Consider the following 25519-nt stretch of genomic DNA (forward strand, 5'->3'; position numbering starts at 1 on the left):
TTGTTTTACATGAGGAATCTAAATCTCTAACAGCCTTCATCACACCCGAAGGCATGTTTCAATTTTTAAGGATGCCTTTTGGGTTAGCTAGTGCAGCTTCAGTTTTTCAAAGGATCATGAAAGAGGTGTTGGAGAATTGTCCTGGTGCGATTGCATTCCAGGACGATATTTTAATTTTTGGAAGAAATTTCGAGGAACATGATGCCAATTTAAAAAAGGTTTTAGATGCTGTACAAAAGAAAGGGCTAACACTGAAATTCTCTAAATGTAAGTTTAGGAAAAGTAGAGTAGAATATTTAGGACATGAAATATCAAGTGAAGGAATTAAACCTAAATTAGACCATGTGAGGAGTGTTCAAAAAGCGCCGGCACCTACCAATAGAGAGCAATTGTTATCTTTTTTAGGTTTGACTGAATTTTATAGCAAATTTGTGAAGAATTATTCTTCAAAAGTATTCCCCCTACGTGAATTGTTAAAGAAAAATGCGAAATTCATCTGGGGTAACCAACAGAATTTAGCCTTTGAAATTCTAAAAAACGATATCAGTTCTGCTCCCTTTTTGAGACCATTTGAGACTGGTGGTGAATGCATAATGGCTGTGGATGCTAGTAGTACAGGTTTAGGGGCGGTACTGATGCAGAAGAACTTTGGAGAGGAGTTTGTGATATCTTATGCCTCTAGGTCACTACGAGGGGCAGAATTCAACTACTCCACAATTGAGAGGGAGTTGCTCGCTTGTACTTGGGCTGCACAACATTTTAGGCAATTTTTGTGGGGAACAAAGTTCCAATTGAGGACAGACCATAAACCTCTAATTAATATGTTAGCGGCTGGTGGTGGCAGAACACTTACAGCGCGGTTAGCAAGACTAGCTGCAAAATTACAAGAATATCAGTGTTCTGTGGTGTATATTCCTGGCCGGATGAATGTACATGCAGATTGTATGTCAAGATTGTCTTTGCCTTGGTCCGATGTCCCAGATTTAGATGGGGAGAAAGAAGAATGTGATGTAGCATTCACTATGGAGGATATTAACCACAGTATGGGTTCAAGTTGTTTTTCAAAAGAGTAGTGGGAAAAAGAAATGTCTAAAGATGTTACACTGAACAATGTGATAAATTATCTCCGTGTTGGCTGGCCGGAAGAGAGGAAGCTGAATGGAGATATCAGTTCGTTTTTTAAAATAAGAGACGAACTTATGTTCTCACATGGTTTTGTAAGTAGGGGTGATAAAATAGTGCCTCCACTAGGAATCAGAAACGATTTAATTAACCTATCCCATGAAGGACATATGGGCATGTCATGTACCAAAAGACGTTTAAGAGAATTTCATTGGTGGCCTTGCATTGACAACATGGTTGATAAATGGGTTAGAAATTGTGCTCTCTGCTCCAAAAGTGATAAGACTGTCAAACCGCTATCGGTGGGTGTCTCACCGATTGAGTATTCACAAGGACCATGGGAAAAACTGGGTATTGACAAAATTGGCCCTTTGGGTCTTACACCTGTGAAAAATGTTTTTGCATTAGTACTAGTGGACTATTTCTCCAAATGGCCGGAAGTCAAAATTGTGGACAAAATTACAACAACTCAAGTTATAGAGTTTTTGGACAATGTTTTTAGCAGGGAGGGTTTGCCTGCTGAACTTGTTTCTGACAATGGCCCACAATTCATTAGTAAAGAACTAGAATTGTTCTTGAATAAGTGTGGTATTATCCACAAGAAAGTGTCTAATTACAATGCTATGGCCAATGGTCAAGTGGAACGATTTAACAGAGTGGTAAAAGAATCTATACAATTGGCTGTTAAAAGTAACATAGATTGGAGGAAAGCTTTGAGAGCCACTTTGCTTACATATCGTACTTCTCCTCATTCTGTAACTGGCTGTTCTCCATTCGAGATGTTAAGAGGGAGGAAAGCAAGTTCGAAACTCAGACCTTGGTGGTTAAAATCTAACGAATTTAGTGATCCTTTGGTAGATTTTGAAGCTGTCAGAGAACGTGTACTAAGATACCAAGACAAAATGCGAAGTGGAAGTTGTACAAAACGTCCTTCCAACCATAAAATTAAAATTGGTGATTTGGTACGTGTCAAGTTTGGGTGTCCTGACAAAAAATGGTCTAAGTGGTCTGATCCCCTCAAAGTAATTGAGGTTTTTAGCAAAGCTGTTAGAGTTCAAGGTGGGAAGATCTGGAATTTTAGACGAGTGTCCATGTATAGGTCTAACAATGATTTTAGCAAGTTAGATGTCATGCCTAAAAAGGATTTGGGAACTAAGGAGAATTGGGATGACTGTCAAAATTTCTTTGATACTTTTGATGGTTCTTCTGGGCAAGATTTTTGTGTTTCTTCTGCTAATGTTCAAGGAACCTGTGGAGCTATGATAGACTCAACTTTAAGCCCAGACAATGTAACAACAACCATAGCTCTTCCTGTGAATCGTAATGTGGTACCTGGGGTTTCGGGTCAGAGACAAAATGATGAGGTATCTGTTCTAAGGAAAAGTTCTCGCATTAGGAAATTACCTGTTAAATTGAATGATTTTGTCAGATTTTGATTTCTTTCAAATGTTAACTATGTTGTAAGTTTTTTTTGGGTATATGAATGTTTTTTTTTTATTTTTTTTGTTTTTTTATTTTAAGGGGGAAGGTGTGTGGTATGCTCTGTATAGAATGTTATCACTCGTGTGGGGTTCCACGTTCCACTGGTAACGGGGTGGGATTGGAGTTATGTGCGTCTTGGACGTGGTTGTCTAAGCTGTTCTTTCTTACCTGGAATAAACCTATTTGGAAACCTGATATGGCTACCTCGCTGCTTACTTCAAATAGAATCCTATGCTGGCATTGGTGGGTTTGCCAGAGATTACGTGGGCTCATATTATATGTAGGAAAATGGAGCTGCACCTGCTCTCTCATAGACTGAAGTCTAAAAAGAGTGACCGCTCAGAGAGATGAGTGGATATTAGCCCATAGTGGGTGATCGTATGCCTTGACCGTCCAACACGTGGCAAATTGAGTTTAAAACTCCAGCATCTGAAAGAATTTCTTCACTCAGGCTAACGGGCATGGTCCAAATTGGTTGCTTTGTTTTTTGGAGCAAGGATTAATTCCTGCCCCACTCCTATTGGTTTGTAAGGTCTGTAAGAGGGAGGGGCAGCGTGGGACTCATGCTGATGAAATGTGATTTTGGAAGAAACAAAGGTTTTTTACTTTTTTTTGTTTTTTTGTCTGACAGGGCCTCTCTCAGCAAAATCAATGGGAGGAGCTTAGACAGCCGGATGTCATCCAGTTGCTTCAGAAAAGTCGAAAGAGCACTGTAGGTGAAAGGAGACTTTTTTCAAACTATTTTAGGATATAAAGCCACAGCTCCTGCTCCCGCAGCTCTCCTACAGCACACCAGAGGGACGTTTGAAGGTGGCAGCACAAAATACCTCCTTTGTAGGCCTCTAACAGTAGCTAAAGTCCACAAAGTGAGCATTCTGATTGGCTGGTCAGCTTCAAACATTGCACCCATGGTCCTAATTTAGATTATCTTGGGGATAGCTGCATTGTCATCCAGTGGCGGCTCCTCCGCTAAGGCGGAGGAGCGTCGCCCCACTGCTTTTTTGTAGTGACACAAAGGGATAATAAATGATAATAACTTGCGTTATCAACCTTTTATTTTCTTCTACTTCGGCCCGCTTTGAGTGAGGGGGCGGGGGCAGGAGTGGCAGCACTCTCCTAAAGTGCGCAGTGACTGCTTGGCCGGCCCTCTCGGGCCACCCAAAACAGTCTTGGGCACTTTGCATGTTCTCCATACAGACTGCATTACAGTATTTTTTCAAATTTTTATTCCCACTTCCCCCCGCGTCCTCCACCCTTCCACCCTCGCCCCCTACCTCCAGCATTCTCCCCCTCCTGCACCCATCCTCCTACCTCCGATCAGTGCCGGCTGCCGCTGTTGTCTTCACTAAACGGCATGTCTTTTGATTTGTTTCAAGGAAAAGCTTAGTAAACCATATTTAGGAAGGTCATTTTATGAATAATCACACCATGCTTGCAGTTGCCTTGTATAATCTATTAGGCTAATGGTTTGTGAGAATGCTAAACTCAATGTTTTGGCTATGACTAGTTGGCTGACTTCTTAACACCACCCAGGAAGTGTGTGTATGTAGTTTGTGTTTCTCATACAAAAAGTAACCTACTTTTTATCTACAAGTGAATAGAAAATGATGTATGTACTGTATATTTTAGATAACACCTCAATTGGCACCTACGTCTTTGTATGTCAATTAATAATCAGTTTCTAAAGCAGTATAACTGCCAGCCCACATATTTGCTGCTCACTGCCCTTGCACATTTGTCGCCAGCATCCTGGATCTTCATATCACTCCTGAAGTCAGTTTCCCTGTTCACCTTCTCTCAGTGTCCCCTTTCTTCCTGACAATGGGGGCAAGTCACCCCATGAGATCATTGACAGCTAAGTGGCGGTACCATTCCCCTCCCTCATCTTTGCTGCACTAGCCACCGGCAGCAATGCGGCTCACATCGAATGCAGAATCATTAAGCTGTGAATATTCTAAGATAAATTCATTTTTATAATAGGCTCATTTTTCTACATTTTAACAGAAACGGATAAGAAGAGATGTAATAGGGCTATCGTGTTGGCTGCAGAAGACCTGGGTTCTTATGATGGCTTGTACTCTGCCAAATTTGTGATTGTGGACAGATCACTTTTTGCATAATTGCTACTACACCTTTCCATATCAGGAGGAGGAGGACAGCATGTGTCCAAATCACTGCTAACAGTTATATTGGTCCAGTTGCTTAAACAGAAGCAAGGAAAGACTACAAGTTTCCAGAATAAATTACTTTCTTACAAATGTGCCCACAACTGGCTGCATGGTGTCCTCCTGACATGGAGCATTATTGTAGCCCTTCTTTAGCTCTCCGCTGCCCAGTTGCCTCTATCTCCAAAAGTGGGGCATGGAAGCACTTGCACTCAGCCAAACTACAGTAGTAAACGCTATTAAAAAGCCAGACATCTACAAATATATAGTTAACCAATAGTGCCGAAAATGTCAGGCTACAAACTACTTCAGAAATGACTGTCCATGAAAACAAGACATGTTTTGAACTCCCTTTGTTTCTAATTGAGAACATAAATATATTTATATTTCTGTAGGATGCAGGGACCTATATCCGTGAAACCATTAATAAACATGGGGTATCCCAGTAACATGCAGAACCTGGGGAGTATTAGCAGTATATAGACAGTGGTTCTGCCATGCAATTAGTGATCACTTATATGTTATTCTGTAAATCCACCATCACTTAGGAATTGACAATCAATGTTACATTGAAATACATCAAAGATAATAGAATAAAGTAATTACAGCGACACTCCAAACTGAATAAGTGGTTGACCGTTATAGCTGGGGGTCGCGTAACTAGTTAATTCCGATAACAAACGAAACTCCTCCAAGATAACTAGTTACGCGACCCCCAGCTATATTGGTTTCAAAGAAAAGCCATGATTTGTTAAATCCTTGCATTGCAGCAGAAATTTCAATACAAGCTTTTTGGGTTAAAACTTTTTCATTGAAAAATGTTAGCAATGTTCAATGAAATCTCACCTCCTTTTTTGCTTTAATCCTAACCATAACTTTTGCCCCAATCATAAATCATAGACATATCCTAATATTCCTACTCTGTAACTTTGTTACCAATCGTAACCTTGTCCCTCACCATTACCCTGTCTCTAACATAGCTCCTACCCCGTGCCTTCCTACATGGTCTCTGACGTAGCCCTTAGCCATTGGATGAGCCTAACCTTTGCCCTAACTTTAAACTTGAACTCTACCCTCTAGTTACCTCTAATCTTGAATCAATCTTTCATTGTACTAATTTCGATGAACTGTTTTTCTCTGGCTTGCATTTCTCTGATCTAGAGGTTTTTTGAATTAAATGGTTTTTCAATAACATTTTTGCTTGGAAATACGTTTTATCTTTAATGTGCTGGGATGAAATGAAACGATGCCATCAATTGGTCCTTAAAAAGAAAAACTATCTATTTAAAAGTGCCAACCAGATTCAAAAGAATATCATAGATTAAAAAAAAGCATAGCTCACTTCGATAATTTGCTCATCATATTCGTCAAAAGGCTTTGCATCTTTTCTGTTGTAGAATGTAGCTACGCCGACAATTTCTTCTTTTTTATTTACAATGGGCAGTGAGAGGACATTTTTAATTGTCCATCCAGTCTCGTCCACAGGCCCTTTCTGGAAATAGAAAACAAAGTGAAAACGTGATCATTTCAACTTGACACCACCACTAGGCCATAAAAATGGCGTAAGCACACTACACAAATCCTGAAGAACAGCAATGCAAGATGGACGCTTAGCTTTACATTCAAAATAGTTAAAGTCAAAAGAGACCGGTGTATTTGCCATGTCAAGCACTGAATACTGACCTGCAAACTCAGCGACACGTTCCAGCATGTGTCGTGAGTTAATACAGGGAGAGAAATTCCAGAGAAAGGTTTTAAAATCATGCAAACAAAAGGCATCATTTTTCATTTACTTGCATTGCAGTAGGCTTTTCAACAAAAGCTTTTCGGGATAAAGGGTTTTCATTGAAAATGGTAGGGATGCTCAATGAAACCTAGTTGTTTATTCTGCCTCATACCTAATCATAACATTTGCTCCTGGCACAGTACAGAACCTTAACCTGTGCTGAAGAAGCGCAGCATTATATACGTTGCTTACAATTTAGCTCTAAACTGGTCAGAGGTGGATATGAAGAGGCAGGTATTAAGGTAAGTTGCAGTGATACTACTGATAGTTCGGGGATGTAGTTCAGGGTGGCGGAAGAGGGTCTGGGTGGGTCATGGATTGTGTAAGGATTGTGTAAGGAGGTTCAAAAACATGTTAAATAAACGGGCAAGCATTTATTTGCAGGTTAATACATGCTTGCCCATTTATTTAACATATTTTTCAAAATATTAGTGCTATCAAATAAACAGCAGGTGGTGCTGCTGTTCACCAAGGGATCCGCATTTAAAGGTCAAGAGGGCCACTGATAGGCGGACAGATGGGTGTGACTTTTGTGGAAGTGATATGCGAGTAGCTAGTCTCTTTGACCAGTACCGGTAGTTAACAGCAGTTAACAGCAGCAATCGAATCTCCTTCTGTGACAGAGGGAAGCTCTTTTCTGCATAGAAACTCACACTGCAGTCCACTTTTTATTACAGTAGGGGCACCATTCCAAGATGGCGCGAGCTGAAGCAAGTTTGTCTCCTTCACTGTTGTTCAATGGGGCTTGGGGGGCAGCCGAGCAAGGCGAGGTCTGCCCCCCGTGCAGATTGGGAGGGGGGGGCTGGCCGGCGAGCGGCCATTTTGTAAGGTTTGGACTACATTGGGACTAGCCCAATTGTAGCCCAATTTTCGTTAGGCAGCCCAAAGGATATTTAGTTAGTTTTCGCGCCTCACCAGCCACCATTTTAGGTTTGGTGACCTGGTGGCTGGAGCGCTTGTCAGTCAGGTTTTTTGTCCCCGCCCTCCCTTCCCAGTTTTTTAGATAGTTTTTGTGGGGACGCTTGTTTCTTTCCTCCTTATTTTGGGGTGTGGGGCAGCATTTGTTGGAACAGGTACATAGGGTTGGCATACGTTGTATTTGTCGCTTGGAACAGGTGCGGCGGGGTGGTTGTCAGTTGGCCGGGATTGGCTGTAGTTTTTTGTTATATGTTGCTAGTTTGTGAGCAGGACCAGGGAAAGGGCAACGAGATAGAATAAGTTTAGAATAGAGGTTGGTTAGCTACAGTAGCACAAAGGCAGGTAGGGATTAGGGTCAGGGGAGGTTAGGATTTGTAAATGCTAGATTGTGTAGGATTGGGTAATATTATTGTTATGGAATTTTAGGTTGTATCTTGTGGGGTGGGGAATATGATGTGGGGATCGTAGGAGTGGGGGGGGGGAACAAGGGGTCAGGTAATTCATGTTTATTGAGGTTTTAGTTTGTAAGGCAGTTGCCAAGGTGATGAAATTGTAATATGCACCGGTTTCAATAAAGCGGCCTTTTACACACACAAAAAATGGGTCTCGTGTCGGCTTGCCCCCCCCACTTTCCCAAAAGGCGCTTTCCACTCTAGCTGCAGCAAGGAAGGAACACGTTTCCTTTAGCTTTGGGTCAGAGATATTGTCGGTTATTGAAAAGAAGATGTGCCTCCGCTGCTGCTGCTCTCCTGCTACATGCCAGGAAGTACAGGGCGGTTATTCCCCACCAGTGCACTCCATGGAAATTGCGGACCAGCTTAATAGCCAATAGAGATGAAGGCTTCTGATATTACATGTTGAACTGGTGTGCAAGGTATCGTACATACTGAACATAAAATACTTTCACCTTCAGGGTTAAAAATGTTTTATTTTCTACTACACCTATGATTGACCGAGGCTTGAAGCAAAGTGAAATGTTTACCTGAAATGTGAAAAAGTCATCAGTTATTGCGTTCATCATGTTGCAAATCTAGAATATAGACAAGACAATTTTAGAGTAAAGGTAAACACATGAAAATGACTATCTCAACTGTATCTTTAGCTGTGCATATAAATCTCTGGCACAACAATCCAGCTGTTTGCATTGGTTTTAATTTTATATCGAGACACAAGACATTGGATAGGATATTCTGTATAGAGATCACAATGCAGTGGCACCATGTTTAGAAACCTCCTGTGAGGGCAGCTGAGTCAACAAGCCACAGACAGGCCTGCTACGTACAAAATGCCGCTTTAATATAATAAGTCAAAGTTTTCAGCAATCCAACGAAGCCCCTAGTTTGTTGTATGGCAAATGTACCAACCAAATTTAGATTGTGCTTTGAACTTAGGCAAGCTATATTGGGGTACAGATCATGTGGGCTGTTTTGCAATTTCTGTTATTGGTGGAGAAATAAGTATATTGTACACATGACACTTTAGATGTGCAACTTGATTCCTCTTGGAATTCTGCATGTCGATCCACCTTCTTCCATAGGACATTCAACTACTCTGCCCTGAAATACAACCCACTTATTGCTGGAATGATGGCAAGGTGAGTTCAGTGGTTGCCACTGAATCATGCAATGATGCGCAGATCATGAGTTCAAATACCAGCAAGGCCCACTCAGCCTGTTATCCTTCGGAGGCCAGAAAATTGAATACCATTAAATTGGGTAATAATAACACCTGTTCTTTGCAGCACTGAAAAATGGCAGAAGTACAGTATGAAGCGTTGCAAGAACCACAAGTTATTATTTAATCATTGCCTTTCGTCTTACAGCCCTCTGTCTTTTCAACCTTACAATTGCTTTGGTTTTTGAGTTTTGGTCTATCCCCTCCTCTTTGAGGTTCTCTCACAGGGCTGCTGGTACTCAACTTGCCTGAAGAACTAACTGCCATCGGTGTGTCCCTGATCAATGTACCATTAAACATTTAAACCACTAACCTTCCGCGTTACTCCTTTGAGAATCATATATGCACGCTTTTTCTGCACACACAATTTACTCTTAAATCATCATTTTCAAATTGTTTTCCAGCTGACCACTCAAAAATGGCAGACTTAGCCCCACCAAACAGACGAACGGTAGGCGGGTGGGCTTTATGGTCACAATGCCATCTTAGATCCATGTATACCACTTCACCTCCCTATATCAGATGCCAAGATGCATCTTTGCCCCAGTCTCCCTGGGGTTCCGTAGCACAGCTTTTACTCCCCTTGGGCTTCACAAGGCAAGCGAACTGCATTTGTGCTAGTTATAAATAAGGGAGGGTTAATATGCTACCTCAAAGTTTACAGCAACCCATTGCTATCCTTAATTTGTCCCGTCATGTCAGTGAAAGGTTAAGTCTGCACTAGGCAATTTATGTATAGCTAACTCATTCCCTTACCACACCACAACAGTCTCCTTACCTCACCGGTGTGGATGCAGCCTCACCCTATGAAAGACACATGCAAGCCGGCTCTAGTGCTGGTGGCGCCCAGTGCGACAATCTGTTCTGGTGCCCCCCCTCCATGACCACCTCCGCCTCGGATTCACTCACTACTACCTGCAAAAATGCCCCTCCTCTCTCCATAGCCCCTCTCTCACATACATTTCATTTGTTTTAAAGCTCTAGTAAAGGCTGGCGTTACTAATCCACTCAGCTATCCACATAAAATACAGACCTTTGCAGCAGGCATATTCACCCTCTGCTGTACTTTATGGCCAGTCAAAACTGCCACTAGACAAAACTCCCGATTTCTGTCTCTAGCAGGAACATTAAGAGTTATCTTGACATTCTTATTGCTGCCTGAAAGATGGACACACAAGGAACTCTGGAGCAGGTGCTTTTAAATCTTAAGTTATTGCTAAACACAGCGCCCTCCCTGAGGTCAGTGCTCCCCCTTCAAGTCAGCGCCCAGTGCGGCCGCACCAATCATACTGCCCTAAAGCTGGCCCTGGGCACATACCTGCCACCTGTTAGGGGGAGATGCACCAGGGCATTATTGTCTTGGTGAAGGGCTTGAAGAGGACCACATTTATTTTTTAATGTAAAGACGGATGCCCCGAAACACGTGTTTTTTACAAGCAGTGCATGCCACACTCATTCAAGGACCATACTACATATTCCACTGAAGACCAGTTCACTGATTTAATAATCAGCAGCATTTAATTTAGTTTCCATTTTACATGACTTGTTAATACTGCAGATAGAGGCATACAATATTAACAAAGAAACACACAACTTACAAATCCATTTTCCGCCACATACGTCGGAAGCCCGCTCACTAGAGACCAGTGGTCAGGGGGAGGGGACCTGTAAATACAAAAGTAGACGTCACGTGCAGTGCACAGTGGAAAACAATGACGCAATACAGCTAGCAGGCATTTTATAATTGTATGTAACTTACGGGATGACTTTGATTTCTTCCTTTCCTTCTAACATGTAATCAATTATCTTATAAAAGATGACTTCCTGCAAGAAAACAATGTAGAGCAATGCAGATTACATTCAACATCTGGACTTTAAGACTGGCATAATGTAATGGAAGGCTCAGCATACATACCCTCCCATCCGGTGTCTTAGGACCTTTATACGGTTCAACTTCTCCCAGTTTGATTGGCCATTCATCGTAGAATTCCTAAGCATAAAGGAAGAATTTGAAGTTTACCGCTGTGTTTTTCTATGCTTTTATGGTACCTCTGGAGCTTGGATCTTTGTACTCATGCATTAATTCCAGAAGGTCTCAATGGAAATACAAATAGTATAATATCAAATCTCACTAAATGCTAATGATTAATGCACAATGTTGAATAACAGTCTGATTTTGATGTAACATACAATAAATCACAGCATTGTCATGCTATTACCACTTAGATAAATTCAACAAAATGTTGGCATCATAAGTGTGGCGGTGATAAAAGTCTTGGTAGTGATTACGGCTAGTAATGGGCACAACATCTCACGACAATAGAGAACCCATACTTTTGATGGTGGTTTGCCTCATGTCCCATGATATGTTTAATGGTTCAGAATTGCGGCCTCAGTGGATGCACAGTAGAGACACAGCAGTTGTGTTTTAGAATCATATATGATTCTCATTGTTCCATATGTGGGAGCAGCTGTGAGTGAAAGGCAAGGTGGGAAATAGATTTCACTGCACTCAAAGCCTCTTCTGTTTACCAGATTTACTGTCCTCCCCTGATGGGGGCGCCGGTAAACGTTGCAGGGCTGCATTGCACAAAAAACAAAAAATAGTACATAACCAGATTTAGTAAGAGTCGCCTGCTGATGATGTCATTGCTGGTGCTCGCTCAAAATTAGTTTGTTCTGTGTGACACAGCACCTTGCTCTGTGACACAAAATTGAGTCTTCACTGTCTAGCAAAGGCTTTGAAATGGAGGTACACCCTCCAGTAAAAATTACTATGTGTAGGCATCAGCTCAGCGACCATACATGTAATATTTGTGATTTTTCTAAAGCAAACAATGTAAGTATATCAGACGTTATACTACTTAAATGTTTGCTAGAACCGGCTTTCTTTAATGTTGGAATTTGGCCCGAGGTTTTTTGAGCCAGTGGTGCTGCCCAGAGCACAATTGGGCTCGTTAGGCGTTTTTTGGACTGGGGGAGTGGGGATATTTAACCGGACATTTTGTATGCCGTGTCACCATTTTAGTAAGGTGACATGGCATCCGGTCTGGGTGCTGGGATTTACAGGCAGTTTTTTAGGCAGTTTTGAGGCAGTTTTGTGCAGCTTGGTGCAGGGTTTTTGTCAGGCAGAGTTCTTGTGGTCGAAATGGTTTCCGCTGGTGTGTGGCGTATTGCCTACCTGTGCTGCCGGGATGTCTAGCAGCGACCTACGTGTGGCGGAAGTGATGCGCCTGCTCGCGGAGGCAGGACACATGGATCTTGTGGTGCTGGCAGTGCAGGAGGCGCGGCCGGCACGGCCTGCAGCTGACGGGGTGGCTGCGGCAGTGTGGGCTTGTTCACTGCCACGACCCCACCGTTCCTCTGGAGGGAAGCCGGTAGGTGTGAGTGGCCAATGGTGGAAAGCAGCCACTCACATGAAGGTGGCAAGGGGAAGGGGACGGGGTGTTGCACGGCATCCTGTGCTCCAGTTTGAGGGAGCAGGCAGGACCTGGCACAGAGAGCCAAGCCATGAGGTCATAGCGGCCGAAGAGGCCATGTGTGGCACACAGAAGAGAAGGGGGAAGAATGTGCTGATTTCTGTTGGGTGTGAGGTAGGGGGCTTCATAAGAACGGGGGGACAGTCTGAGCCCCAGGACAGGGAGGCTGTGAATTCACTAGGGGTGCAGGCGTAGAGCAGAAGGGCAGGGGGTGAAGGGGCGTTGAGGGGGGGAGGAGGTGAAGGCAATCTGGGGGTAAGAGCAAGGAGGGAGCAAAATGGCCCGCTGGGCAAGGAGGGTGTGTGGGAGGGAGGCCTGCCAAAAGGGGGAGCGGGCAGGCCTGCGTTGGGGGCCACCAGCATCATTAGAGCTGGGAGGTTGGTTGGAAATGGCCCCATGGGGGCTCAGGTCACATTGGTCGGCGGAAGAGGGCTGGACACAGGAGGTACAACCGCAGCCCCTGGTGAGGCAAGAGGAGAGGGAAGGGGTGAGTGTGGAGGGCAGGGAGGGGGGACGGGACGGGGCACTGCATCGGCTATAGTTTCAGCCATGCTAGAGTGGAGTGAGGGGGAGGAGCAGGATGGAGGCTCTGGGGAGGGACATGTGGTGGGGATTATGCCACCGGCCAGGGTATATATGCACCGGGAGACTGAGCTGGTAGGGCTCCAGCATAATGGGGGCATTCTGCGGGGGTGGGGAGGAAACGGGCGACACAGCTGGATTTAGATGGGGTGATTATAGTGGGTGGGCAGGTTGGGATAACCCAGAGGCGGGGCAGGAGGGGAGGGGTTACTGACATTGGTGTCCAGACCCAGGGTTGGCAGGAGTATGCAGGGGCATTAACCCCAGTTTGCTGGACCTTACTTTTTCTTTGCAGGATCAGCAGGCACAGGATATAACAGATTCGGGTGCGTCCCATGCAGCTCCGTGCTACAGAGAAGAGATGGTACGGTCAAAGGCGGCCAGCGGGAATGCGTAGCGGGACGGTTAGGACACTACCAAACGACTATCAGAGGTGACCTTGGTGGTACAACAACCGCTTTGGTTCGATGCGGCCTCTGGGGCAGCAGGGAGAGAGACAGGACAAGAACACATGACCGGGGCTGAAGGGCGGCTTGCAGCCCATCGGTACTCGGGTTTGATCTCGACAAGCTCATCTGCAGTAGGCGGTAAAGTGCGGAGGCATGGATTAAAAGGATGATCTGTGACTAGGGCACAGAGATGGAGGCTACACAATTGGAGTATGATGAAGTTAGTATTAAGGAAGAGGAAATCGTTGAGGATGAAAAGGTATTCCAGGAAGGATGGGGGGCAGTAGTAACAATATGCCTAGTGTTTTTTACAGGCTTCCAAGAAAGGAGAGCTTCCGGCATGGGACAGTGTGGTTTGACCCGCTGCACGACTGGTTAGGCAGCTGGATCCAGTGCGGATGCCGACCTTGACACCAGCTGAGGGCGGAAAAGGGTGTGGTCAGCTAAGATTTGCCATGGTCAGGGTATCAGTGGGAACTTATATGCGCAGTTGTGCAGCGGAGGGGGAGGTACATCCGCGAAAAGGTTTGTACGTAAAGGATACAGAGGTGGGCACAGGAGCGCAGAAATTGGAAAGAGATACAAAGAAAGGGGGATCAGCAGAAGGCCGACAAGATGAAGGACGGGAGTCAGCGATAGGCAAGGATGAGATGCCGGGGGGGAGGGGAGGACAGTGACGGGGCCCAAGGAGAGGGGGTCAAAGTAAGCCACGAGATAAAAATCAGGAAGCTGCCATACATGGGGGTGACGAAGACACTGAGAGCCTATCTCATACTGACAACTAAAAAAATATTTTGAGGGGGGAGTACGTAGAAATGCTGATGCTGTTACACAGGGAGCTAAGGACTAAAGAAGGTTCAAAAGAGGAAGAGCTGGAGTTGTCTAAGAGGCCTTAAGTACCCATGTCAATTGAGATTAGACAGCAGCCTTTCTGATAATTGTGAGCAGTATTGTGAAAAACACCCTGAGAGGTGTGTCTCCCTTTTTAAATACATGGATGTGATCAGGAGGGCTCAGGTGACATATGGGGTTTATGCCAGGTCCCACTACGATGAGGAATTTATGGGCAGGCTGGCGTGGGACACTGAGGCAAAATGGGGGTAGCTCAATGCAGTTAAATTTAGGAAGACCACATACACAGCCAGCGGGCTTCAATTAGTCTACCACCCCTTTCAGAGCCCCCCACCCCAGGGGCGGAAAGGATATACGTCAAAGACCTCTGGGGGCGTGCAAGGGGCCTGTTGGGATTTCAATAAAGGATCCTGCATGAGAGAATGATGTAAATTTAGACATGAGTGCTCCAAGTGCGCTGGGTGGCACCCATTGGTACAATGCTTCGGGCAGGATACAATGGGCAAGGGCAGTGGTTTAGCAAGGGGTTCCAGCACAATGGCTCATTTCATGGGCAACAGGGACAACCGATAGGAGGGGAGAGAGGAGAGAGGAGAGGACAAGGTTCCATGGCTTGTACATCCATTAAACAAGAATGCTTAGACAGTTGGCTGGCACATTATCCCTGCCGAGAGGCTGCCACATTACTGAGCAGCGGTTTTAAAGAAGGGTTTCGGCTGGGGTATGAAGGGCCACGGTCCGTCAGGTGGGCAGAGAATTATAGATCAGTGAATTCACATAAGGCAACAGTGCGGGACAAATTGTTTAAAGAAGTTGAGGAGGGAAGTGTGGAGGGCCCATTCACAGAGTTGCCTATCGGAGACTTGATAATTTAACCAATTTGCGTGGTACCCAAGATAGAACTGGGACAATTTAGATACAGCACCTCTCATGGCCAGAAGGGTCTTCGGTTAACGTTTTTATGTCGGAGGACTTGATATCCATTTCATATTTGTCAGTGGATATAGCCAGGGGATTGGTGGAGAAGGTAGTCAACGGTGCTGAGATGGCAAAATGTGATATAAAGTCTGCCTTCCGGTTACAGCCGGTGCACCCTGATGACTTCCAGTTGTTAGATTTACAGTTTGACGGACAAATGTTCGTGGATAAAGCATTGCCTATGGGCTGTTCCATCTCCTTTGCCTTGTTTGAGCGCTTCGCTCCTTCTTGAAATGGGTATTCTCGTGGCAGACAGGTAAAGAGACGATGACACACTACCTTGACGACTTCTTCCTGGTTGGCCAACTAGGTTTGATGGACTGTCAGCTACAGCTGACAAGTTTCCAAGAGCTCATGGGGCTACTGGGTGTGCCCCTAGCCCCAGAGAAGACACAAGGACCAAGTACGGTGTTGTAATTTCTGGGGATTGGGTTGGACTCAGTGGCGATGGAGGCACGCCCACTGATGGATAAAAAGTTACATTTGCTAATGCTGATAGACGACATACTGGCCAGACAAAAAGTGACAGTCAGGGAAGTACAAGTGCTGCTAGGACATCTTAATTTTGTATGCAGAGTAGTACTGACAGGTAGGACATTTTGTAGGAGATTGAGCAGGTCATTGGCGGGCCTTATGATGCCACACCATCACATGCACTTATCCGTGGGACGAAGAAAGACTTACACATGTGGTGCAAGTTTTCAGAGGCTTTAAATGGCATTGGAATTATTACCACTAGTGGTAAAGATAACAGTGTGGGCACAGGATTTGGCACACAAGAAGGTCATTTTAAGGGTGAACAACATCGCAGTAGTACAAGTGGTGAATAAGCAATCTGCTAGGGATGCACAAGTACTTAAGCTGATGAGAGTGTTTGTGCTCAGTTGTTTGAAGCATGATATTTTGTTTCAAGCCAGACATATGCCAGTGGTGGACAATGACATTACGGACGCTGTGTCTCATTCACAGTGGGAGAGGTTCCATGGTCTGGCCACGGAGGCGGACAACTTCAAGACACCAGTGCCGGCTGGGATGTGGTCCATAGGGGACAAAGGATGCTGCAATTAGTGGTAGGGTCGTCGGCCCTCCCCACTAGGATGGCGTATAAGCAGGCTTGGCAGGAGTTCATGGGGTTGGCCTCAGAAGAGGCTGGTTGTGTGGACAAGGGAAGAGGATGTTGTACAGTTCATTTTGTCAATGATTGTCAGAGGCCTGTTGAAATTCACGATTACAAGCAAGCTGGCAGGGATCGCTTTCATGGGGAAGCTGTGGTGGGGGTATGCCCCCTCGGTTGGCAAACTAGGCAGCCGCATTCTAGAAGGCTAGGTTAAAGAGAAAGAGGCCAGGCCCCGAGTTAGGAGGTCGGTGTCTAAAGCTTTGTTGTCCTGCTTGTTAAAGGTCGTACTGAGGATTTGCAGGAATAGGGAGAAGACAACATTGTTCTCTACCTTAATGTCATGGATTTATTTTAGTGCCTTTTGGGTTTCGGAGCTGCTGGGAAGGAAAGGCGTGATAGGTCTGAAATGGGGTGAAGTGGACATGCGGGAAGGGGTGGTTACGGTGAAGCTCAAACAATCGAAGACAGACCAAAGGGGAACAGTGGGTAGCGATGGGGGCCACAGGTGACATGGCGGCATGTCCGGTGCAATGGGGGTGTACATTGAGACGGATAGCTGCGCCAGGCTCTAGGATTTTTTTCGCAGGGTTTCAGGCCAAGTGGTTACTGTGGAGCAGCTGCTGTGGGGGACAGGATTATGCGCATGGGGCGTTGGACTTTGGATTGTTTCAAAACGCAGGTTAAGTTGGGGAAGGTGGGGTACTGGGATGCATAGTTTGCCATGTACTTAGGCATGTGTCTCTTTTCAGGTGCAGTGGCAGGGTCAGCTACGGCAGAGATGTCCATTTGGATAGTTGGTCATTCTTTTGTTAAATTGGCTGATCGTCATGAAATGAAAAAGGGAACAGGTTTGAACCTTGGTTTGAACGTGTCTTTATTTAATGTCTCTTGGCATGGGAAGGGTGGCATGAGATGGCACAATCTGATTCCCTGTTTAAACACATTAATTAGAGATAACATTTGCCCTGATGTTTTGAATGTGCATCTTGGGGAGAATGACCTTGCGGTTTGTAAAGGGTTAGCGTTACTGAAGCAAATATAAAAGGGACCTGTTAGAGATAAGGCAGCAATGGTCCAGATGTTTTATCATCTGAACGGAGTTCATTTCTAAAATACATTGGAGGGGGGCTCAAAGACCCTCTGTAATTGACAATGCCAGGAGGAAAATCAATAGGGATATGAGATTATTTTGTGGAAAGCAAGGTTTCGGGAGTGTTGAGCATCCTGAGCTGAAGTAGGCGGCTGTGTTTTTTTCATGGATAATTGTGTGCGCTTGTCACGCTTCGGGATGGAGCTATATCTGATACAGATAAAGGAGGTCCTAGATAGGTACCTGGATATAAGGATGTATCCTAACACATCCTAGATTTGGGGGGGGGTCAGAAAAGCAAAGATAGGCAGGGACTTTTCTGAGTGGCGTTTTGGTAGCTAGTTTTTTACATGTTTACAGGTTAAGTTTATGGTTGGGAACAAGTTACTCTGGGAGCAGGCAATAAGGGGAGGTTAAGATAGGAGATGCTTAGTTAGGTAGATGTTTTGAGAAGTAGGTAAGAGGTTACGGGGTTAAAGTTCAACAGTTAATGACTGAGTAGAGATTTTTAAATAGGGGCAATGAAAGGAAGAAGGGGGAAACCATGGGGTGGGGTGAGGAGGCAAGGTAGGTGAGTAAAGGCATTGCGAGGTTTAGTTTTGTAAGGCAAAGGCCAAAGGAAAATGTTTGTGAGTTGCAACTGTCTTTAATAAAGACGCCTATTTCACACATGTTGAGCGTGTTTTGTGGTTTGTGCTGCTCCCCCTTTGGCCCAACAGATTAATTTAGTAAATTTGACTTTGCACCAAAACCTGTGGTATTTGCTCCACCCTGCCACAGACACTCCCCTATTGCATACACTAGCAGAGGAATAGTGCAAAAGACTTTGGGCACCTCACAAGTGTGTCAACTTTCAGCACAAACATTTTGCGTATAATTATTGATTCGCCACTGCCATTTGCAGCACTTTGCAATGCTTTGTTACACTTTGTGTGCATTAGGGTTGCGCGAGCACCAGTGCAAACACTGATTCATTCTGGACCAATGTGTTTTTTTTACCATGCAGAACTTGGCCTAGTGTCATAAAATCTGCAGAGGAATACCCCACAAAACAATTCCATTTATATTTATGCATAAACATTTCATACAGATTCTAGTACAAGGGAACAATGAGTGTTCAGCACAAAATGTAAATTCTTAAAACCATAAGACCTCATTTTGATCCACATGAATTCACATAGGTAAGGCAAGTCCTAATTGAGGATAGGATAATATCTCAATAGTAATGTGGGGAAAAGAGAATTTTGTGATGATTTTCTTAGATTTTTTTGTCACTTGCAGGGGAGTTTTCACTATTAGTCTCCCAGTAATCTCTTTTGTCTTATTATCAGCCATGACACAGTGCTGTGGGTTAGAGTGCAGACCGAGTAAGCGCTGAGGCAGTTAATACACCTACCCTTATATATATGTGTTAGCACAGTCAGGACCATGTTGTTCACCCAGGCTGAGCTATGTGGAGGAGCAGAGGAGACAAAGGCCTAGACCTAACTGGACATGTCATGAGATACAGAAACTTCCTGGGAAAACTTGTGAATCATACATCGAGCTTCCCCTCTAGCACCAACAACCAGGTTCTCTCAGAGTTCACTTTGCTGTGTGACGTGTAAAGACACAGTGTTGCGTGATCTGGATATTTTGCGCTACAACTACTTTGTTGATCATTGGCTGTTGACTACGAACCTCCATTTCTTAATCTTTTAAAGCTTACAATTTAACAGGTAGAGCCGAGCCAAGGATCTGGCTTGGCTTTTAGAATGTTTGCTATGTAAATCCTATAAGAAACATCACATAAAATATAATAAAGTTTCTTTAAAATTCAGAAAAGTGGATTTCTTTAACATGTGGAAGCTTTGACATTAATTCTCCACATTATATCATGGCACTGAGAAGTACTTATTAAAAGTGATTGTTTTAAACATGAAACCTCAGTGAACTAAGCAGCAAGACAGTTTACATGTAAACCCTGTACCTGGCCCAGATTATTATAGAGCAACATTATAGTCTAAAACACATTTGTACAACTGTTATTCTGAACTCACATATTTGAAAGTGATTTCGTATGCGATAATGAAGAAAAGGGAATTTTGATCAAATAAAATACTTGCCTAAGATCACACAATTTAAGCAGGGAATCGGCAATTTATCCAGGTTTCCTGGTTTAACTTTGTACAAACCAGCCACTAAATGAGTATCTTTTTGTCTTTCCTTTTATGTTCAGTTGTGTTTTAACCTTTTTGAGCATTTTTCTACAGTTTTTATATAGTGCAAACTCGAACAAAGGTGTTTGAGAGTTTTACATGAGCACCAGTTACATTACACATGCTGACATTAATTTTTTATAGACACAGGGAGATTAAGTGATATGCCCAGAATAACAAGATGCTAAGCTGACTCCGACACTCGAACCTGGTTCCCCAGTTCCAAAGGTGGCAGCTCTGGCCCTCACACCACATCGAGGGTAGAAGGTGGGTGGCAGGCGGAAGCCACATGAAAACTGAGCTCGTTATGGGCTCGAGTTTCCAACAGGACCTCGAGCTGAGCCAAATCCAGGCTTCAGCTTTCAGTGGCTCGCCCACATCTATCTTTGAATAGGAGACAATGCTGCCAAACTGTGAAACAAACTATTCACCAGGACTGCTATACTCTTTTCCTGTTTCTATACTTATCGAAATATGACCAGGTCTGGTTTCTTTACTTGCTAAACTTTGTTTGATTTGAAATTTGGGTATTGCCTCGGGACTCTGTATCTGTTTAAACAGAGGCATTAATGATATGCTTACTGACATTCAGCAATATTTAGAATTGTTGTGAACACTTTAGATCAGGTGCTTCTGCTTAATGCCCTCTGATCAGGGAATGTCTCCCTGTATTTTTAGTTCTTGATCCTCTGCCTGTTTTTGATGAGGTTCTGTGGTGCCATTTTTGGGCAGCTTCCTTGGCTTGGGCCTGTAGCTTGGACTGACAGAGGAAATTAGAAGGTTGTAACATGAAATTATGCAAACATTTGCTGAGCCCTTTCTTATATTCTTTGAGTTAGACAGGGCTGAATGTAAGTGCCCTGCCCCGTAACCTGTTCATAGAAAACTTGGAGGACATGTTATGACTGTTCTGATAAGGGTAGCAAAGCGTGTTCAATCATGATGACCACATGATGGCAATGCTGTCTTATAGACTTGTACTGCAAAAATGCAGTACTGGGCCAAGAAATGTTCTCTGAGAACAAAGGAATGAGAATTGATAATAGCATAGTACCAGAATTTCATTGTAAAATTATCAGCTCACTTTTGTGTCCTAAATATTGTTTACAAACATATTGCCTCATTGGATGATTTTAATTAATCAAACAAAGTGTTGCTTGATGCCAAATTGAAGGTAATAATAGAAAGTCCTTTGAGGATGTAGTTTTGCGAATGGTATATAGGACATGATATGATGTTTCTATCAGACCATATTTTGCTAATGATATTTTGGCATTCAGCCGTATTGACATGAAGATGCAGGTCATGGTATAAGGGTCAGGTTCTTGATGCTCAGAACACGCCAAGCCAATCAAAGCAAGGCACTCAATGTGTATGCTGGTTGGAGGATGGCCTTTATTGGTGTCTTAGACTTGTGTTTAGCTAGAAGCATCTAGGATCCAGCTACCTCCTCTTCAGGATTATTCAGACTGTGACTGGAATATATTTGTTGTTAATAGCACAGGACATAACAGAGGGTCTAATATGGACTCAAAGGACAGTCAGCCAAAACAGTCCATTCAAACTATAAACATTTGCTGGTTGCCCCCTCTTGTTCTTATGTTGGTGGCAGCCACATGAAGTAATCCTTATTTTATTTAGATATTCGAAGAAATGTGTTTGCGTTTCAGCTGAGAGAGCGGCAGCATCATTAATTGGTTGAGTTTCATGTTATACTTCTTGAGAGAAGACGCTTCCTGAGAAGGTTTCCACCTCAAAGGTATCATTGATAGGTGTGAAGCCATGCCTAGAGGGCCACTGCCACAGTTAAAGAATGAATGTGATTTCTCAAATTTCTCAAATGTTTCTGCAGTGACTTGTAGAGATTGACACAAGCATTTGGGTGGAACAGTGATGGATTGGAAAACAAAATAAGCCCTCTCAAAAATGCCCAAACCCGCCCCACACTGCAGGAAACCCCTACTAGTAAAGGACCTTAGATGTATGGTTGCGTCTTAGCCGCCCATCCTGCTCTGAAAACAGAATCCTATCCTTCAACCTACCGTGGAAATGCCAGTGTGAAAGATCATCCTGTCGGGCCCTGTAGCGGTAACTTAATTGAGGTAGAATCATTAGCAAACTTTTCCTGATAGCAATTCTTTAAATCAATTAAGTCAGTTAAGACAGAGGTTAGGTCAGCAAAAGGGAGAGAGGGAGAAACTGAAATAGATGAGTAAACAGATGTACAAACAGCAGATCTGGTGGCTACTCTGTGATTCAAAAATCCTGTAAATTATGAAGATATGGAGGGAGAAGTTGTCTTTCGCTTATCTAATCCCTCCCACCACCTTTCCTATTTGCCGACGAGGAGGAATATGCAGGGTAGAATTTTACGACCAAGGGGTTCTCTGCTGCTGGTATCATATTAGTTTTATCCGGCAGTGGGAGGGAGAGGGCGCCAGGTCATTAAACTGCCACCATGGACATCAATTTACCAAAACGTCAGGAGTAGTGGCAGTGACATCACACACCCTTGACTGTAATAACATCACAGGAAGTGAGATCATCATGACCTTTGACCTAAGCTCTTCACAGGCAGCGATGCCACATGACCTTTAGGGTGTTTATACAATAAGCCAGGGAAACCTTTTCTTATGTAAAACAATTGTGTTTGAAGAGAACAGAGCGCTACAGAGCACTGAACAGTACCGGGAGCCTAAATTATTCAAACCACACACAAAAAAAGAGGCGTCTCCTCCATTAGGGTCGAGTAGCGTCGCTGCACTGCTTTCTCACAGTGTGAGAAGCAGAAACATAAAATGTTATTTTAAATACCATTTTTTGTTTTTGCTTCTCGCGCTGTGAGAAAGCAGAAGGCAGAGTATGCCTGGTTTGGGGGGGGGGGGCGGGTGGTCAGGTCAGGGAGGAGTGGCTTGCCCACTGTTGTGGGCCCTGACTGTTTGGTGTGCCCACTGGGGCCGTCCAAACCAGTCATGCACACTCTACATTTTCTCTATGTAGGCTGCATGCAGCCTACATGGAGAAAATGGCTTCCCTACAGGCGCCAGGCTGGGCGCTGTCCGTGCCAATCACAACGCTGCCATTGCAGCGTTGTGATTGGCTTAGGGGAGGGGAAGGAGGATGCATGCTTCCTGTTGCACGAAAATGCGGGCGCAGGACCCGGCCAGGAGCGGAGGCAGCGCGGGACCCGGTAAGGTAAGTTATTATTATTTTTTTAACCCCCTTGCGCGAACCTCCACCCGCGAGTCATGCGAGCCGCAACTGCACAAACAGCCATGGTTTAATGGTTCTCCCTAGTGTATAGCACACTGAGATAGGTATTAATAGAGCATGGGTCTATTTAAGTTCACATGTATGAATTGGCATACACCTTATATTGAATATTAATTCTTATTCCTTATTTTCAATACATTTTGATTCCTGATCATTTGCAGATCACTATCACTTGTGCAATTCACAGAGGTGAAGGTTTTTTTTTACACATATCATTTTTCATCTATTAACAATAATAAAACAAAGCAGCAACTTGTTCAAAAATGTGTTTGCTTTTTAGTTAATTTTTTATTTTAATTAGAAGAATGTACCGCAGGAAATATTTATTTAAAAAAAACCTAAATATAAAGCCCTGGTCCAAGAGAAAGCTGCAGAAAGTAAACAGTGTTCATTAAGACACTGTTTTCTTTCTGCTCTTACAGGGGAGGCTGGTGAGTTTGAATGTGGTAGGGCGTAATACTTGCCCTGAATTGTAGCAAGAGAGTGAAGTAAGTGAGCTGGACTTCTTCTAAGAGGAATTCATGAGGGGGCTAACTTCCCCATAGAAAGTTGTGAAACATAATTGAGTGCATTTTAACAGCAGCGACTCCTCTGCTAAGTTGGAGGAGCAAAGCCCCACTACTTTAAAGCAGTGCAAAAATAAAATAAGAAATAACAGATAGTTATTATCATTTTTATTTTTGTATTGGAGTTGCTGCCAGGTTAGGGTGGGGCGGGGCTGGGCTCCCCGCATCACATGGAGGAGGAGTGGCTGATGCCGCACCTAAAGTGCACATGACTGTTTGGCTGGCCGTCTCGGGCCGGCCTAAACAGTCATAAGCACTTTGCATGTTCTCCACCCAGGGTGTATTACAGCTTGCGTGGAGAACATGCCCAGGCTACCACTCCCTCTCTGAGCGCTGCACCACGGCGCTCAGACCAATCACAACTCTGCAATCAGCAGTGTCGTGATTGGCTAGGGGAGTCTGGAAGCCTTCGTGCTTCCTGTTCCTGCTGAGGAGAGGCGGTGGTTGGCGATGGCAACAGCGACCAGTAGGTACGTTTTATTTATATCCTAACCCCTCATTTTCCCCCACCCCCTCCACTGTTCCCTACCAGCCGCTACTGCAGTTTAAACCAGATTTATTACATAAATTTGCTAAAAAGGCATATGCTCTGAAAGTGCACTCATTAAATATTAAAGTCCTTTCATTGTGTGCTAGGCCAATGAAACCTGACGCTCTCCAAGAGATGACACCATTTGTTTTTCAAAATGGGCCATGGGTGCCTCTGTATGCCAAGAAATGCCTACATTATGCCAGGACCAGCATTGTGGCATGGATGCCTCTCCCTTCCATATGCCATTGGTGCCCCCTTAGACCAAAAACAACATTTAATATGCTTGTGCCACAATTGTGCCATTAATGCTGTCCATATACATGGGTGACCCTTAATTCCAAAATGACCTCTTGTGTGATTGGACCAGATTTTTTAGGTCATTGTTTCCCTCCCCCCAGTTTACCATGGTTGTCATTTCTTACACCAGGAATTACTATCAGCCAGTGCCAGCATTTTACAATAGGTTCTCCATGCCAAGACTTTACTGCAGTAAACCAGCAACAGCATTTTTCCATGGCTGTCCCTATATGCCAAGTATAACTTTAGCAGGCGAGTGCCAGTATCATGCCAAGAATTGTCTCTAGTATACTAGCACAAGTATTTTGCCAGGAATGCCTCTATAAATCAAGAATTACCTCCAGAAGGCCATGGCCAACTGCAGACTTGCAAGCATTACAACACATTCCCTCACATACTTACATTCACTCACTCATTCATTCGTTCACTCTCATTTGGAAATGTTCATAAATTATCAAACTCACTTGGACTCACTCATTCTTTCTCACACATTCTCACTTCTCACTCAGGCTCAAACATTCCTATTCTTTTCCACTAATTCTCACTCACATCCAGTCTTACTCATACTTTCTCACTCCCTCAGCCTCACTTGCACACAGTCTTACTCTCAATCATTCATTCACACTTCTTCCCCTTCACTATGAAGCATTAAACCTCACTCACAGTTACGTTCATTCACTGTCACGTTTTCACATTAATTTCCATTAACACTGCCTCACACTCTAACAGTCTACACACTCATTCTTATTCATTCTCACTAATTCACCTTCACTTCCAGTAATTTCGTGTTGCTAATTCTCTGTCATTCTAACACCCTTAATGACTCTCACTGGTTCTCACTCACTACCAGTCACTCACTCTCTCTCACTTTAACACACACACACACGCTCACACATACACTTGCTCGATCTCACACAAATGCACTTTCATACGCATACACTGACACAACATACATTTAA

At 44.0% G+C, this 25519-nt stretch overlaps 1 protein-coding gene across 2 annotated transcripts in view; it reads right to left on the reverse strand.

Annotated features, from left to right (window-relative positions):
• Positions 1-25519, reverse strand: part of PDE6C (phosphodiesterase 6C) — a 294405-nt gene that overhangs the window by 176701 nt on the left and 92185 nt on the right. For both annotated transcript variants that reach the window (XM_085614976.1, XM_085614975.1), the window contains exons 5-9: positions 11063-11137; positions 10907-10971; positions 10746-10812; positions 8456-8503; positions 6112-6261 (exon numbers count right to left, since the gene is read on the reverse strand). In XM_085614976.1, the coding sequence (XP_085471102.1) occupies positions 6112-6261; positions 8456-8503; positions 10746-10812; positions 10907-10971; positions 11063-11137 (405 nt within the window). The remainder of the gene's footprint in view (positions 1-6111; positions 6262-8455; positions 8504-10745; positions 10813-10906; positions 10972-11062; positions 11138-25519) is intronic.

The sequence above is a fragment of the Triturus cristatus genome, chromosome 1_2, assembly GCF_964204655.1.
Source record: "Triturus cristatus chromosome 1_2, aTriCri1.1, whole genome shotgun sequence".
Classification (NCBI taxonomy): Eukaryota; Metazoa; Chordata; class Amphibia; order Caudata; family Salamandridae; genus Triturus; species Triturus cristatus.